The 18577-nt window shown below is 41.8% G+C and overlaps 1 protein-coding gene, 1 long non-coding RNA gene and 1 pseudogene across 3 annotated transcripts; all 3 read left to right on the top strand.

The window, feature by feature from the left end:
* On the top strand, nucleotides 1-2631 carry LOC126867000 (uncharacterized). Of its 2 annotated transcripts, none has more exons than XR_007690125.1 (2): nucleotides 1-452; nucleotides 1052-2631. It is a non-coding gene; the product is annotated as an uncharacterized LOC126867000 (long non-coding RNA). The 2 variants fall into 2 exon arrangements; XR_007690124.1 differs by lacking the exon at nucleotides 1-452 and adding an exon at nucleotides 459-692.
* Nucleotides 2632-6331: 3700 nt separating this feature from the next.
* On the top strand, nucleotides 6332-6449 carry LOC126867208 (5S ribosomal RNA; annotated as a pseudogene).
* Nucleotides 6450-10539: 4090 nt separating this feature from the next.
* Nucleotides 10540-13825, top strand: LOC126866752 (uncharacterized). Its single transcript, XM_050620688.1, has 3 exons — nucleotides 10540-10675; nucleotides 11645-13737; nucleotides 13820-13825. Exons 1-3 carry the CDS (start codon nucleotides 10540-10542, stop codon nucleotides 13823-13825), a joined length of 2235 nt encoding a protein of 744 aa, XP_050476645.1.
* The last annotated feature ends 4752 nt before the right edge of the window (nucleotides 13826-18577 follow it).

Genomic DNA, 18577 nt, shown 5'->3' on the forward strand with positions numbered 1-18577 from the left:
AAATTTTAAAAATGTTAATTAATCTTAATAATGTGTTTTCATAATTTGTTTCTCACGGCTCCTTTCTATTAATTTCTAATATTCCTGTTACCATATAATAATGTGTTATATTGTATTAATTATTATTTATTCTTTCCTCGTTACGATCTTCCATTTGCATTAAATATTTATTTCTTCATTGAAAATATAATTTATTTTGTAACGCATAAAGGTTACTATATGCACGTGTTGATTATCCAAAACGGCCGCCTGTGAATATCCCTAGTATATAGCGACTTTTATTAATGTCGAATCTATTATTTATCTGTTAATTATTTGTAACTTTATTTAGTAGTTGACGTATAATTGAAGTGGGAATAATATTATTTTGCATTTATTTAATGTGTGTAATTATTGCATGTATTCCGATGCGCACGTGTAAGAGCTATCATAACAATCCAAGATGGCCGCTCGTGTATGTCTCTAGTAAAAGTATAGTGACGCGTCCTTAATTTGTTTAATGCTGAAATAATTATTCGTCCGTCGCTTATTTTCCTCTATTTTAGCGCAGTTAGAATTTTTTAAAATGACAATAGTATTGTTTGTGTAATCATTATAATGTATATATATATACTATGTATTATTTTAATATAATAACATGTGGATTGTGTTATTGTTAATTTTTATAATTTATCAATAGCACTGTTTTATTGGTGTGTTTTGAGTAGTTTATTTTTATAGAGTGTTCGCTTAATTAATTTAATACTAATATATGCATAGTGTGTTATTACCAGTTCTACTGCGTAACATAACCTTATTTCTCTACGCCAGACTTAATACAATTATGTTATGTTAACTTAGTACAATATAATAATTTCTTATCTTAATCGTGTTTATCGTTGATACTCGGTTAATCGGTCTTGATTAATTTCTAACCTATTCCTATATTATTGGCTATTTTCTGTTTCTTTGTTACGAAGTTGTCGTTACCTTGTACGTGTAATTCGCCGCCTTTACATAGTATTTTGGAGCTAATCTATACATTGTTAGTTAAAATCTTTATTGTTTATAGGTTCTACAATTCTAATCCTTCAACGCTATGTCCTTGACTTGGAACAGTTACATGGTGCGCGTTTGGTATCTTCTGGTTCTTCGTTACATGTCTAACAATTATCATGACTACTTTTACTTATCCTAGCACTGCAAGCACATATACAGATACATATAAAACACTATATCTTTATAAACATCCGTATAGTAAAATAGTCCGTCCACTATCCTGCTTGCCAAGACAACTTCGTCAGCATCGAATTGTTTTGTTATAGTGTCAGAACACTTCCTTGATTTTCCAGTTTCCTGTTGCCGTCTTGACTGCCCCGGCAGCATCCGGTTCAGTATTCCATAAGTATTCACTTAAGTTTGATAGTAGGCTTCTTGTAATTGCGTCGGCCTTAATGTATATCTTCCGATGTGAGTAACAAGCTTCTTATTATTATCAATTACTATTCCAAGATGGTTTACAACATTCTTCCCCTTTTTAGGTTATGATTGGTTACCTCGGTATTTATTACCTTCGATATCTTCATATTGTTGTATATTATGTTTTGCAAAGTTGGATCCATAGCCCATTCTCGTGGAGTTCCTGCGTGCACACTTCCTTTAACGATGATTGGTTGCATACAAACCTCGTTAACTTATAAGGTACCTTTTCTTGTTTACTAAGACCATTCCAGTAGTATCAACTTCGATTCTTCGTACACATTTACTCCAATTTGGTAGTTGGTTTCTCATAACTGCGTTGACCCTTGTATAAACCTCTTCGATGTGAGTAGTGAATTATCGTTGTCATTCACTTAACCTATCTTAGTTATTTCTTGATTCTTCCTACACTTACAAATTGATGTTATTTCTTCTTATTAAAGACCGCTGTGTCAACGCTGAGTTATTTCGTTACAATGTCATTAATTTTCTTGATTTTTCTGGTTTTATTTTCCATTGGACAGCTATAAGTCTGCTATCGAGCATCAATTATTGAATGTTATCATGCTTCATTTAGTTTAATTGAAATATAATTGTAACTCTTTAATAATATTATTTTCTTCCATATATATTATGGCAATTGAGGTTAGTTTATCCATTTGTTTCTGCTGACAGTCGCATACTATGTTGTTTCTGCGAAATTCCTGCATATACGCTTCCTTCTACGATGATTAATTGTGTCCTAGGTGCTTTTAACTTTCACTGCTTTTAATTATTTTATTGAATTAACACGTTGTGTATTTAAATGACGGTTAGAACACACACATAGTAATTTTCCTTTTTCTTTTTATGTTACCACTATCTGCAGTATTCGACAAGCAGTGTTGTTCCATATACCGCCGTATTACGCTGCCTTATCAAATCGTTCTGGTGGTCTGTTTCGATTATGTGTTAGTTTTAACTTGTTCGTGTGTATTGTTCGTGGATTCCCTTTGACGTTTCGTGTGTGGATTCTGACAATAGTGCCTGGTTTATTGAAGTGTGTTAATATGCCTAGATGTTTTATATATTTTATATTCTGTTGTATATAAGATATATTTTGTTTATTGTGGGTTTGTATGATATCTGCTATATATTAAATCTGCTATATATTAAATTGTTTGATACTTCGTATTTATTATAAAAGTGTGTATTCCTATCGTTCCATTCCTTTTTCCTTTCCTTTGAATTATTCATGATATTATTGCGAGATTTGATTAAATTGTCGAATTGTAGGTTATCCTGATTGAATATAGTATTATGTCGTGATTTATTAATTAATTTGCGAGTCACTTTTGGTTGACTGGTTCTTCATAGTTTATCCTTAGTCGAATTATGAAATTATAGGTTATGTTGTACTCTTTATATTTACTATTCCGTTAGAGAACCTATTTTTACTTTATTATCTGTTATTTGCCCTCGTATACTAATTCTCTATATATGAGTACATTTAATTAATCTATTATTAAAAAATTTCCATTTTCGCTGTATCGTTCGTTCGTTTTGAATGTTCGAATTGTCACTCGCGTTATTTGTATATTGCAGTTTTCCGTTTTTTCGTTACGGCACGTGCGTAACGCGGGACGTGACAGTGCATGCCTCCTTCAGTGCCGAAACAAGCCCATCAGCTCGCAAAACGCAATCCTTCACCGATTTTGACCAAAACTCAGCATTATTTCGTTCCCGTTTGAGATATTTCAACGTTTAAACGCTCCTTTCGCTCCGCTCAACACGCCAAATGTAGTGCATGCCTCTTTCAGCGTCAAAGCAATGCCAGCAGATCACAAATCGCAATTTTTCTTCGATGTTGACTAAAACGAAGCGTTATTTCGTTCCCGCTTAGTATATTTCGACGTTTAAACGCACTTCCTCTCCATTTTACGCGCGAAATGTAATGCACGCCCGCTTCACCGTCGTAACAAGCCCAACAGCTCGCAAATCGCGATGATTTCGTCGATTTTGACGAAAACAACCCGTCACTTCCTTGCCGTTTGAGATATTTCGATGTTTAAGCGCTCTTTTCACTTCATTTTACACGCCGAAAGTTGTGAACGCTCTTTTCAGCGTCGTAACGTGCCCAGCAGCTCGCAAAACACTATCTTTCGTCGATTTTATAGAAAACTGAGTGTTATTTCGATCCCGCATGAGATATTTAGACGATTAAACGCATTTTTCTCTCCATTTTACACGCCGAATGTAGTGCACGATTATTTTAGCGTCGAAACAAGCCCACAGGCTAGAAATACAATATTTCGTCTTATTTCGTTCCCGTTTGACATATTTCGACGATGAATAGTTCTGCACACTCCATTTAACACTCGAAGTGCAGTGCACGCCTGTTTCAGAGTAGAAACAAGCCCAGCAGCTCGCAAAACGCAATCTTTCTTAGATTTTGACAAAACTAAGTGTTATTTCGATCCCGTATGGGATATTTAGACGTTTAAACGCATTTTTCTCTCCATTTTACACGCCGAATGTAGTGCACGATTATTTCAGCGTCGAAACAAGCCCAGCTGCTCGAAAAACGCAATCTTTAATCGATTTCGACGAAAACTAAGTGTCATTTCGTTCCCGTATGAGATATTTCGACGTTTAAACGCATTTTTCTCTCCATTTTGCACGCTGAATATAGTGCACGATTCTTTCAGCGTCGAAACAAGGCCAACAGCTAGCAAAACGCAATATTTCGCCTTATTTTGTTCCCGTTTGACATATTTCGACGTTTAAACGCTCTTCTCACTGCATTTTACACGCCGAATGTTGTGAACGCTCGTTTCAGCGTCGAAACGAGCCCAGCAGCTCGCAAAACGCAATCTTTCTTCGATTTTGACAAAATTAAGTGTTATTCCGATCCCGTATGAAATATTTCGACGTTTAAGCGCTCTTCTCACTCCATTTTACACGCCGAAATTTGTAAACTCTCTTTTCAGCCTCGAAACGAGCCCAGCAGCGTGGAAAACGCAATCGTTCTTCGATTGTAACGAAAATTAATTTTTATTTCGTTCCCGCGTGATATATGTCGGCGTATAAACGCTCTCTTCACCCAATTTTACTCGCCGAATGTAGCGAACGCACCTTTCAGCGTCGAAACAAGCCCAACAGCTCGGAAAACGCAATGCTTAGAACATTTTGCCTGTGATACGCTGTAATTTCGTTCCTGTTTAAAATATTGTTAGGGCTCGCGCTCCGCAGCGGTTGGATACGCTGCACAGAGGATTAAATCTTACGGTTATCGACAAAATATAAATAGAAAATGTGGCGACCGCACGATACTCACTGAATGAGGATACACTCTTGACGTTGTCAGAAAAATTGAAAGCATGGAATGAAAATTTTCACGTGTTAACCGACGTAAGTCTAAGACTTGCTAAATTAGGGGAAAACGTGCGTATAAGTAGGGTAGCAAACGAAACTGAGATGCCTGCATTATCACCGATAACTTCGCGAGAAACGAGACGGACCGATAGTAACTGCCAACCGATTAAGCTAAAAAACGCAATCGAATCGGTACCAGTATTCGACGGACATCGACCGTCTGTATTCAAGTTTTAAGGGTGTGCTAGCGAGCGCGAAATATGGTTCTAAGATATCAAGAGGCTCAGTTGTTAAAATTATTAATGAATAAGCTTCGGGGACACGCGTTTCTCGCCGTAGAAGGCAGCGAGGTAGAAAGTCTAAACGATCTCGAGAACAAATTGAAAGATATGTTTGGCCCAGGAAAAACTGTTAACGAATATAAAGGTGAATTAGCAACGGTCTTTCAACGACCGGGAAAAGATATATTAGATTATATGGACCGCGTCAAAAATCTCAGGCTGGCAATAATGGATGCGGAAAGATGCGAGTATGGCATCATATCCCAAGATGTTCAAGATACGATAGATTGAGACACAAGGGAGGCTTACATTAAGGGGCTTCCAAACGAGGTGTCTTTGCAAATAAAAGTAGCAGGATTCCAATCCCAGGATGATGCGTACTGCCAAGCCGTGAAAGCAACACAAGAATTAAAACGAGCAAACGACAGAACGCGATACCAACGTCCGACACCTCCGAAGAATTACAACCGTAAGAACGCTCGTCCCCTAAACAATAATAACAACATTGGGAACAACCGCCAGGATCGAAAGTTTGTACCACCGTCTCAGAATCGGCCCAAACACTCCGAGACAAAATACTATAATATGTAATCATTGCAAAAAACCTGGGCACTTAGTAAAAGATTGCTACAAATTCAAAGCCCGAGCAGACGCTGGGATAATCATACCCTATGCATCGGGACAATTAGGAAACCGAGCACGTCCTTCGGGAGAACGGGACAAGCCTCGAAGGAACGATGCTCCGAAGCATCAGAGTACAGGCGACAACAAGGAGGTCGGCGCCTACGGCAGTAAACAGAACGTGGGCAACGTTCCCCGCAAGACTGGCACCACAACCAACAAACAGTACATTAAAGCCATCGTGCAGTTGTGCAAGGAACAATCGGAAAACGTAGAGAGTCTACAACTAGAGAAAAAGAAAATACGAGACGAATCACCAAAGAAGAATCACCAAGAGTCGGACTTAGATTCGCACAATGACCTCTCCGAATTATTTCAATAAAGCTAAACGATCCTCCAAATACTCCAACTGCACGAATGGTCTCCCCAGACTCAAAAACAAAGACAAGTTTATTACTAGACACCCGGTCAGAAACCAATATTATTAAGAAACCTGCTTTATTCGATTCCTTTTCCGATTCCGATTTACTCGATTACGGCAACGAGCCTAATCACCCTAGGGCAGACAGTAATACAGGTTGCGGGCCGTCCAGTTTTTTTTTTTTTTCTTCATATAAGCCAACGCCCTGGCCGCGCTCAGTGCACTCGTTCCCGTCAGATCACGAAAGTTAAGCAGCGCCGGGCACGGATAGTACTTGGATGGGTGATCGCCTCGGACTCCGTGTGGCGTTGGCGAAACGCGCTGGGTCCGCCGCGCCTCCCGGTGGGGTTCGGACTGCCTGGCACGGGGGCTTCGGCGACGAAGGGCGGTGTGACATGGCCATCAGCGGTGGTATTGAGCGCAGGGGTGTCGCTTGCACCGGTTCCCAGACCTCTCTCGATCGCAGCCTGGACGGTCATCGTGGAGATTTTAGTCGGTTGGAGTCCGACACTACCACGCCGCTTTCCCCAGAAGCGGCCTGGCGTCCGTGCGGATTTCCTCCACGTAAATATATATATAAAAAAAAAGTTATTTTTCATGTAGTTTATGACTCACTGCTGATCGATCAAGACGGAATCTTAGAACCCGAATTTTTCGCAGGATGTAAAGCTCGTCTGGATTATGAGCGAAAGCACATTAAGTGGGGAGACATTTATATTCCCTTCGATACAAGAGAAAAGATAATCGTGCCGAAACGGAGTTCGGTACCATGTTCAATCAACATTGCAAATCCGGAGTTAAACGAGGGATTTATCCCAAAAATCGAGCCAATTAAGGGAGTCTATTTTGGTAATGCAATTGCCATAAGGGTCGTCCCTTAAATACCACATCGAGAAATTACGAATTTACCATACGTACAATGGTAATTAAAGAATTTGAAAACCTCACCTCGCTCCATAGCATGTCGTGCAATGTGATTTCGAAATCTAAAGAAACTAGGTTCGACAAAATAATTGAATTACTACGACTCGAACACTTGAACAAAGAGGAGAGAAAAAACGTCGAAGAATTAATTCGGAGGAATTAAGATAGATTTCATATTCCAGCAGATACGCTGGAAGGAACTGAGATTCTAGAGCATCGAATAATTACAACGGATGATATATCAATCAATATTAAACAGTATCGTTACCGACCTGCACATCGAGAAGAGATAAATCGTCAAATTGAAGAATTACTGGACATTGATATCGTAGAACCATCGACATCTCCGTTATGGATTGTGCCAAAGAAGCCAGACTCACAAGGAAACAAACGTTGAAGATTAGTTATTGATTATAGGAAGCTTAATGATAAAACGATCGGCGATGCTTATCCGCTTCCCAACATCACAGAAATATTGGATCAATTAGGAAGTGCAAAATATTTTTCCACGTTTGATTTGGCATCAGGCTTCCACCAGATCCGAATGGCACAGGAGAATGCCCACAAACCGGCATTTTCAACACCTTATAGACACTTTCAATTCAAAAGAATGCCGATTAAAAAATGCCCCAGCAACATTTCAACTCTTGATGAACTCAGTGCTATCAGGATTGCAAGGAGTAGAACTATTCGTCTATCTGGACGACATAGTACTTTATTCAAGATCTCTTCATGAACATGAAAGTAAATTTAACAAGTTAACGGAAAGATTAAGGCAAGCCAGGTTACGATTACAGCCTGACAAATGCGAATTCGTGCGACACGAAGTAAGTTATTTGGGACATATAATCAGAGAAGATGGTGTAAACCCAGATCCAAAGAAAATCGAGGCGGTATAGAAATTTCCACGACTAAAGAAAGCAAAGAATATCAAGCAATTTCTGGGACTAGCAGGATATTACAGAAGATTTATACCTACTTTCTCCAAAATAGCAAAACCATTAACGCAACTGTTGAAGAAAGACATCACCTTTAAATGGTCGGAAAATCAAGAAAATGCATTTAACAATTTAAAAACAGCATTAACAACAAAACCTATTGTTACGCCATGCGGCTTGCCATAGATTATATTCTTAACTGTCGGTCGCGGCACTATAATGTCGCAGACGGATCGTCGCGGCTGCCCGGCAAAACAAACATTGTAGTGGCAAGCGCATGGTTCATTAAGCAGGGCGACCTCCAGAAACGTCGATTCGTGGCCGTTATTTTATCTGGCGTAAAAGAATGTGGCGTGATCCGAAGGTAGTGGGGGTCGCCTTCCAGAAAAAATCAGAACGTTTCGAGAAGCCAAACAGTCAACACACATCTTATATCGCGCATTACGTAGTCACATTTTCTTTTTGTTGTTCCATTTATATCTTTCTAGTTAATAAGTTGTTGCAATAAACATTAATTTAGTTGTGTTAATTTTGTGAAATTTCATTAAACTACCCTTATTATCATAATCGAAATAAGGGAATCGATCAGTTCGTGGCGTCGATTGTTTAATCGTAACGAGAACTTACAACTCTCGTTGACGTGATATCTCGCGATCGCGTCTCTCCGCGAATGATCGAAACATTTTGGTCCTTCGAGCCGGATCACGTGCCAGTGAAGAGTGCACTTACCAGTGACCACACAGTGCCACGTGACTTTATCAAAACCAGCAGCGGAAGCAGGAGCATCCACTACAGCGAAACCAGTGACGTCAGGCGCGTCATCTTCGAAGAAGCACATCCCATTGGCAAGGGAACGCAACCACGCAGCCTTCCGTCGCAGCTGGACAATCATCAACGCAACGAATTTCACAACTTAACATACACGCGACCTCACGCCGCACGACAGTAAGGTAAGCTCGTTCCTTATTTCGACTATCTCCTATCCTCGGCAACGATGACGAGCGAAGACCAACTCATCTCCCTGCGTCGAAGACGAGGCTACTGTAGCGGCCGATTCACATATTTATCGAATCGACTGGACGAGTACGAGCAATCTGAGAGTCAGCAAAATTCCTTATTAAAGAATTACGAGAAACAACTGACCGAAGTTGCGAGTCAATTCGAAGCGATTCAACTCGAATTAGAAGTATTGGACGAGGGGGAACAAGCGCGCGGCTTCGAAATAAGGGATCAGTACGTCGCGGTAGACACAAGGCTACAAAATCTTCTGAGGAACGCGCAAACAGCTTCGCCGTCGACATCCATAAACCCTCCAACCTGTGCATCATCCGCAAGTTCAAATCCGATATCCATTAAATTACCAGATCTTCGGCTCCCTACCTTTGACGGAAGCTTAGAAAAATGGAACACGTTTTATGATACTTTTTCCTCCACTATCGATAAAAATCCTAGTCTCACTGACATACAGAAATTCCATTACCTGCAGTCCGCCCTGCAAGGAGAAGCAGCCGATTGTTTAAACGCGTTACCCCTTAGTAATGTAAACTACAGTCAGGCTATAGCCGTTCTCAAGGAAAGTTTCGAATGTCCACGATACACAGCTTTCAGTCACTGCATGGCAATAATTGATTATCCAAGGATAACCAAGGAGTCTCCAACGGAATTAAGGCGCTTAGTCCACACATTTAAACAACATATATATGCATTGAACAAATTAGGAGAGTCCTACCCCGATACGAGTGCTATGCTCAACAGCCTCATCCTCTCGAAAATACCACTAAGTATCCAAAAGCAATGGGAAATGACGCTGCCCAATAACGAGGTACCTCCGTACATTCATTTATTAAACTTCCTAGAGAGATTAGCACGAAGCTCTAGACCGATCACCACGGTCAAACAAACAAGAGAATCACCGGAACAAACTACTCCGGTCCGTCAACGCGCATCACGAGGGCATGCACTTACGGCGACACAGGTTACTCCAACATGCCCCACCTGTCAAGGACCACACCCCATTTGGAGATGTGACACCTTCAAAACCAAATCCCTTCGCGAACGCATTCGGGAGGTCAAAAGAGCATCACTATGCCTCAACTGCCTCGGGAAAGGGCACACAACGAAGCATTGTTTCGCAGGATCATGTCGCATATGTGGAGAACGACATCATACAATGCTGCATAGGACAAAACGCCATTCAGGGTCTCGTTCCAGCACGTCCAGCCCGAAATCTTCCCCATTAAATAGCCGATCCACAACACCTTCCTTGCCACCTTGCGTATCACCCACTCGCCGCAAAAAGCACGCAACAGACCACAGATCGGAAACACCACGAACAGCCGCGTCTCCAAGTCCACCGCCCAGTGACAGACGAACACACAACCAATGACGCCGACGATCGACGACTCCGTTGACGACCGAAAATACCAGACCAATAGCATCCGAATTACTGTCCAATGATCTAGTCATCACAGCGCAGATTAATATTTTGAATGATAAACAGCAACCAATCCGTTGTCGAGCGTTGCTCGACACCGGATCCAGTATGAACTTCATTACCGAGGAATTAGCAAAATCGTTAAAGATAAGGCAAAACAAATGTTCGGTCCCGATCGGAGCTCTAGACACCTTGACAACGACCTCTAAGCGACACATCACGACCACGATCACTTCCACTGACGGTACATACACGCGGACATTAACGTTCCTTATCATTCCAACCATATCAACCTTAATTCCCAGCGAACCCATCGATCGTTCGACACTTGAGATACCAAAAAATCTCAAATTGGCCGATCCACGATTTCATTTACCAGCTCCGATAGATGTACTACTAAGCTCAGGTTCAACACTCGCGTCGATGTGTGTGGGACAAGTCAACCTCACGCAGCCAGACGAGCCTGGACTGCGTCTGCAAAAGACGCGATTCGGATGGGTAATCGGGGGGAGTCCAACTTCCCAAACCGCTACAAACATATTTCACACATCCACGACGACTTTACAAGCAGACCTCGCGCGGTTTTGGGAAATCGATGAAGGACCCTCAATTAAACATATCTCAGAGGCAGATCGACGATGCGAAGAACACTTCCAAGCCCACACCCGACGCACCAGCGAAGGACGATACATCGTCGCTCTACCTTTCAACGATCAGCTTCAGTCACTCGGATCCTCTAAAACGCTGGCGAGTAAACGACTCGCCTCACTCAATCGCCGATTCCACCACGACAAACGCTTCGAATCAGAATATCGAACGGTAATACAGGAATACCTGGCGTTGGGACACATGACGAAGGTCAATGACAACCACTCCGACGACAACGGATACTATCTACCCCATCATGGCGTGACCAAAGCATCGAGTCAAACCACCAAACTCCGTGTAGTTTTCGACGGATCGGCACCAAGCACTACCGGAACCTCCTTAAACGACACACTTCACACAGGACCCAAGTTACAGGAAGATTTATTTTATATATTAATTAGATTCCGCTCTCATCAATACGTACTCACCGGCGACATCGAGAAAATGTATCGGCAATTCCTCGTACGACCAGAGGATCGGAAATATCAAAGGATATTATGGCGCAGCGCGAGTGGAGAAACAGAAACATATGAGCTTAACACTGTAACGTTCGGTTTATCCGCAGCCCCGTATCTAGCTATTCGGTGCCTCAAGCAACTGGCAGAGGACGAAGGACATCGATTTCCACGTGCAGCACAGGTACTGCAGCGGGATTTCTACGTCGACGACGCTCTCACCGGAGCTGAAACGAAGGACGAAGCCCTCACGCTCAGAACAGAACTCACCAATTTACTTCAACTGGCCGGCTTAAACATACGAAAATGGGCGTCAAACGATAAGGACTTATTACACGGACTTTCCTTAGAAGAAACAAATCACCAACATTTTTTGGGCGACTCGCAAACCTTGAAGACGCTGGGGGTGTTTTGGAATTCATCCGACGACTCTATTCTTTACTCGGTCGAAGTCAAACCCACGCCCTCTCGAGTCACGAAACGAATCATCAGCTCGGAGATTGCAAAAATTTACGATCCGCTCGGTCTGCTCGCACCGGTGATTGTTCGGGCCAAGATGCTACTTCAACGAATATGGTCGTCGAAAATCGATTGGGATGAATCACTTCCGATCGAGTTACATACAGAGTGGGAAAGGTACTATGCCCAATTACCCTTATTAAACAACGTCAGGTTCCCACGCAAGGCAATAATCGAGTCCGCAATGGAAATTGAACTGCATGGTTTCTGCGATGCCAGCGAAAAGGCTTACGGAGCCTGTGTTTATCTTCGAACCCTTAACACCAACGGCCGTGTTTGGACCCAGCTTTTAACCGCAAAATCGAAAGTCGCCCCACTCAAGTGCCAGACCACTCCTCGGCTCGAGCTGAGCGGAGCACTCCTTCTTACGTCCCTGATGTCAACAGTACAACAAGCCCTATCACACAAAATTACTCGAACTATCTATTGGACCGATTCCACTATCGTCCTCCATTGGCTCAATACATCACCTCACACCCTTAAAACATTCGTCGCTAACAGAGTCTCCGAAATTCAAACAAAAACCAGCATCCGCGATTGGCGCCACGTTCCTACCGACGACAACCCCGCGGACTTAATATCACGCGGCCAAACACCCGAAGAGTTTCTGCGCCCAACCATCTGGCAGCACGGTCCTGCATGGCTCTACCAGTCGGAAGGCTATTGGCCGACATGGGCGTTAACACCGCAAATTGAAGTACCGGAGCAGAAGGGGGCGATTTGTCTGTCCGCAAACCCCGCCGATTACAGTTTGTTGCAAAGATATTCATCCTGGCCCAAGTTGATACGAATCATAGCTCGTTGCCTCCGTTGGAAACAGAAAAGGAACCGAGCGGCACCCCTAACCGTTACTGAATTACGCATAACGCACAATAAACTGATAAAATTGTTGCAAAACATCCATTTCTCCGAGGAAATTCGTACACTCCAAAAAGATCGGAACGCGGCGATAAGGGGTAAGCTCACGCGACTCAATCCGTTCATAGACAAGGAAGGAATATTGCGAGTCGGGGGTCGACTCAGTCATTCGTCGATGACCTTCGCCCAGAAACATCCCATAGTATTACCTAAGTCATCCGTTACAACACGCATCATAGACCACGAGCACAAGATCCACATGCATTCCGGAACGCAGGCTACGTTATACGCAGTAAGACAAAGATACTGGCCCGTTGACGGTCGAAGTCAAGTATGGCGGGCGATCAAAGGCTGCGTCCGCTGCTGCCGCGCTCAACCACCGCCGGTAGAATACGTGATGGGTAATCTGCCGGAGGCGCGAGTAACGGAATCTCGCCCATTTACAAACGTCGGCGTCGATTACTGCGGGCCGTTCCACATCAAGGAAAAACGAGATCGTAACCGTCGTCAGATAAAAGTATACGTAGCCATTTTCGTATGCCTAGCAATTAAAGCGGTACACATCGAGCTCGTTGACGATCTCACTAGCGAAGCCTTCATCGCCGCTCTTCGCAGATTTATCGCTCGACGAGGGTATTGCTCCACCATCCATTCTGATAACGGCACCAACTTCAGAGGAGCAAGCAACGAATTACGAGAGCTTCACGATTTATTACAATCGGACGATCACAAGGAAAAAGTAACCGCATTTTTAGCCGACAAACAAATCGAATGGCGCTTCATTCCCCCTCATTCGCCGCATTTCGGTGGGCTATGGGAAGCAGCGGTGAAGTCATTTAAACGCCACCTCAGGCGTGTAGCCGGCAACGAGTTACTCACCTCTGAACAATTGAATACTCTTATCATAGAAATAGAAGCAGTCCTCAATTCCCGCCCGCTAACTCCTATCTCCACCGATCCAAATGATCTCCTAGTCCTCACTCCCGGACATTTTCTCATTGGCGATTCACTAATGTGCTTACGTGACCGAGATTTCAGAGACATTCCATCGAACCGACTCTCCAGATGGCAGCATATCCAACAGCTTAAACAGCATTTTTGGAACCGCTGGCATAAGGAGTATTTGAACGAGCTAACCAACCGCAATAAGTGGAGCAAGGGTGGACACGGCATCCAAAAAGGCACAATCGTCATCCTCAGAGAGGACAACGTTCCCTCCATGCATTGGCCTCTGGGCCGAGTTATCAAGGTTCATCCAGGCGCCGATGGTGTCATCCGGACAGCTACAGTTCAGACGGCAAAGAGCGTTTTGGATCGGGCCGTCAAAAGGCTTGTCCCACTGCCAATTCAACCCGATCTCGAGAAACCCGAACAACTAGCCACCGAGACGAACTAAGATGGGAACTTCAATCACATCTCGCTAATTTGATCGGTACCCTCTCAACGGGGGGAGGATGTTACGCCATGCGGCTTGCCATAGATTATATTCTTAACTGTCGGTCGCGGCACTATAATGTCGCAGACGGATCGTCGCGGCTGCCCGGCAAAACAAACATTGTAGTGGCAAGCGCATGGTTCATTAAGCAGGGCGACCTCCAGAAACGTCGATTCGTGGCCGTTATTTTATCTGGCGTAAAAGAATGTGGCGTGATCCGAAGGTAGTGGGGGTCGCCTTCCAGAAAAAATCAGAACGTTTCGAGAAGCCAAACAGTCAACACACATCTTATATCGCGCATTACGTAGTCACATTTTCTTTTTGTTGTTCCATTTATATCTTTCTAGTTAATAAGTTGTTGCAATAAACATTAATTTAGTTGTGTTAATTTTGTGAAATTTCATTAAACTACCCTTATTATCATAATCGAAATAAGGGAATCGATCAGTTCGTGGCGTCGATTGTTTAATCGTAACGAGAACTTACAACTCTCGTTGACGTGATATCTCGCGATCGCGTCTCTCCGCGAATGATCGAAACACCTATTCTGCAATATCCAGACTTTTCCCATCATTCAATCTCACGACAGACGCATCAGGATACGCAATAGGCGGAGTATTGAGACAGGGACCGATTAGAAAGGATTTGCCAATCGTGTACGCCTCCAGATTACTAAACTCCACCGAACAAAACTATTCCACCATAAAAAAAGAGTGTCTAGCAATCGTCTACTGCGCGATGCATTTCAGACCATACCTATATGGTAGAAAATTTACTATAGTAACGGACCACAAACCTTTAGTATGGATGAATTCCATTAAGGATCCCATATCGAGAATTTGGAAATGGAAACTGAAATTATCAGACTTCGAGTTCGATATCCAATACAAAGAAGGTCGAACAAATGCAAACGCAGATGCATTGACTAGAAACCCCCCAGTATGTGCCTGCCAATCAGCAAACGAGAAGAAGACTCGCCAGATCGATATCCACATTTAAAAAGATTTCATTTGGATACCTCAACCGAGGACTCTCCCATATTTCAAGTTAAACCACGCGAATTGTCGCAATACGATAAACCAGGAAAGCAAGGAAAAACTACTCGAAAGTATCTCACCATAGAAGAAACACCCGTAAGATATTTTGACCAAGCACTAGCAGAAATCGATGTAAACATATGAGGAAGTAGCCGATCGAGAAATAGAGGACATCGATAGAACAAATGAAGAAGAGCCTTCTATGGCAGACTCTGAACCAATTCAGCAACGAAGAGAAGACGCGAGACCTATGGTACTTTCGGAATTAAAAATTTCGGGAACGTGAGACTCACTTAGGAGAGTGAATGATCATAAAGTAATATTCGTCAATATACAGGGCACTCCGATGGATAAAGCAGCCTTAGAAATGAAGAAAGCAGGGAAACTACCCCATTATAAAGATCTAATGTTGGAAAGAGCAACATTGAATCAAGACTCCGGAAAATACATCGTATCCCTACCCGTAAAGGAAACATTCCTATAACAACAGAAAATTTACTAAATTCATTGAGATCCTTACTGGACGTAGTAAACGAAAAACAATTAACGTCCTTTAACATTAGTAAAGGAAATTTGAAAGAGATACCCTGGCGGCACACAATCAGGAAATTGAAGGAAGTATTTATGGAAAAAAACCATAACTATCACCATCTGCACTGGGGAAATAATCACACCACCAGTTGAAATGCGAAATAATATAATACGAGAGAAACACGAATCATCCGTAACGGGACACAAAAAAGTAACAAAGACTTATCAAAGAATACGACAACATTATTATTGGGAAAACATGAAAAAAGAAATCCAGGAATACGTGAGAACATATAGAGAATGCCACTTAAAGAAATTAACAAGAATAAAGACGAAACAACCGATGGTGCTCACAGACACACCAGGTAAAGCTTTCACAAAATTAGTATGGATATCGTCGGTCCATTGCCAAAGACACAAAAGAGAAATGAATATATATTTCGGAGATGAGAGAATACCGGAGACCTTCCCTCTGGAACTTCGGAAAATTCGTAAAATTGTAATTAAAGTTTACAGTTGTAATTAAGCGATTTGCCATCATTGTACTTGTTTGCGATTTGTGATAATAAACTTGGGCTCGAGGCGACAGCTAGTCGCCGAACGTAGCCGCGGTCACGGGATGAACGCTTTGTCTAACAAAGGTTTTTTTTTATTTTTTTATTTATTTATTTATTTATTAAAATTACAATCAATTCTCGCGTTGAGAATTTTCAGTAATTATTCTGGCGTGGCGCAGTGACATGGCTGATTATTTATAATAAGTTAATACTTATTATAGATAAGTATAATTTATAAGTATTATGAATAAGTGAATATTACTTAATTTAGATAACTAATTGAATCTAGCGTTTAGGTCTAGCGGGTAGTGCCTCTTTAACCTACGAATCTGGTCCGTCGTATCAAGTAGTCCAGTGATTAGGGGGTTTCGGTGTTTGTTGACTCTTTTGCTATATCTGTCGCTATATTTTGCTATTTCCTTTTTGACTGTGGGTATCTTGAGGTCGCGGTGTATTGTTTCATTGGTTACATACCAAGGTGCATCAATTAGGGATCTTAGCGTCTTCGATTGGAAGCGTTGAAGTATTTCAATGTTGGAGTTACTTGCTGTTCCCCATAGTTGGATTCCGTAGGTCCAGACAGGTTTTATTACGGTCTTGTAGAGGCTAATTTTGTTCTGTGTGCTTAGGTTGGAGCGTCGGCCAGTGAGCCAATAGAATTTCTTGAGTTTGTCCTTGAGTTGCTTTGTTTTGTCTGTGATGTGATTATTCCAAGTTAGCCTCCTGTCCAGGGTCATGCCCAGGTATTTGACTGAGTCCTTGCTAGGAATTATTGTGTTGTTAATGGTGACCTGGGGGCAGGTTTTTTTCAGGAGTGTGAAGGTTACATGTGTGGATTTTTTTTCGTTGACTTTGAAGCCCCATTTATGAAACCACTTTTCCATGGAGTCGAGACATCGTTGGAGAGTGGATGAGGCTATTACCGGGTCTGCGTGGGTAGCTAATAGCGCTGTGTCCTCTGCAAATGTTGCTATTGTTATCTCGTTTGATATAGGTAAGTCGGCAGTGAGAGTCGGCGGTAAGAGTACAGTAGGGGTCCGAGGACACTACCAAGCCCGTTCCCTTGGCAGTGGTTTCGCTAGAAAGTAGATACGGACAGAGGGAATCTCATTAATCCATTCATGCGCGTCACTAATTAGATGACCAGACATTTGGTTACAATCTATCTAGTATTTAAATAGTCTAGACTAAGGACAAGAAAGGATGTTCTATTTGAAGTGAATCCTCAATTAGCTTTTCCTCATTTAGCTTTGACGTGACCAAGGCATACACTCTCTCTCTCTCTCTTTCTCTCTTCTCCAGCACTCTTACGATTCTTAGTTTATACCTTAAATTTACAACTTATACTATCCCAAGAAAACTCGAACTTAAATATATGATAGAACAAATACCCCCCTTTTTTGATATTACATCTATGAAACACCAAATTATGGGAGATTTCATACTTCCGAGGTCCCCTCGTAGGATCTCTAAAGAAATTAAATAAACTGAAATTGATAATTGCGTCAATAAATAAATAGATAAATAAATAAATACGTAAATAAATAAATGTGTAAATAAGTAAATAATTAATTAATTGAATAAATAAGTTATTGAATAAATAAGTCAATAAATAAATAAAAAAAATTAGTAATACAATTGAGTGTGATATATTTTAAAACACGGTACGACACATAGACGCACGTCACAATTTTCACGCTCATAGCGTGGTAGTGTCTGTCAAATTGCTCTTAGTTTCCTATTTCATTCCGACATTTTGAGATTAAAGACTAAAAAATTATAAGGATATGGATCGGTATGTTAAAAAGAGCATCTAATAGTGGTATATTTATTTTAACAAAAAGCAACAATTGATACCTGACACTGGCGTATCAAAAATAAAAACTATATATTCTGTCTGTACATTGTTAACACAGTTATAAAATGTTGCAAGGACAAAAAAGGTGTGAAGCAAGACAAATGAAAAAGATCGTTTGGTTCAAACGGTGAGTGAATGAGTCAGTAGAGTGAGCCACTGTAGTGGCGCGTCATACCTAAGAGGTGAATCCACGTGTTGCCAATTTTATCTTTGATAAAGTCATTGACTCCTTGACCTTAACTTTTAAG

Source organism: Bombus huntii, chromosome 6, assembly GCF_024542735.1.
Source record: "Bombus huntii isolate Logan2020A chromosome 6, iyBomHunt1.1, whole genome shotgun sequence".
NCBI lineage: Eukaryota > Metazoa > Arthropoda > Insecta > Hymenoptera > Apidae > Bombus > Bombus huntii.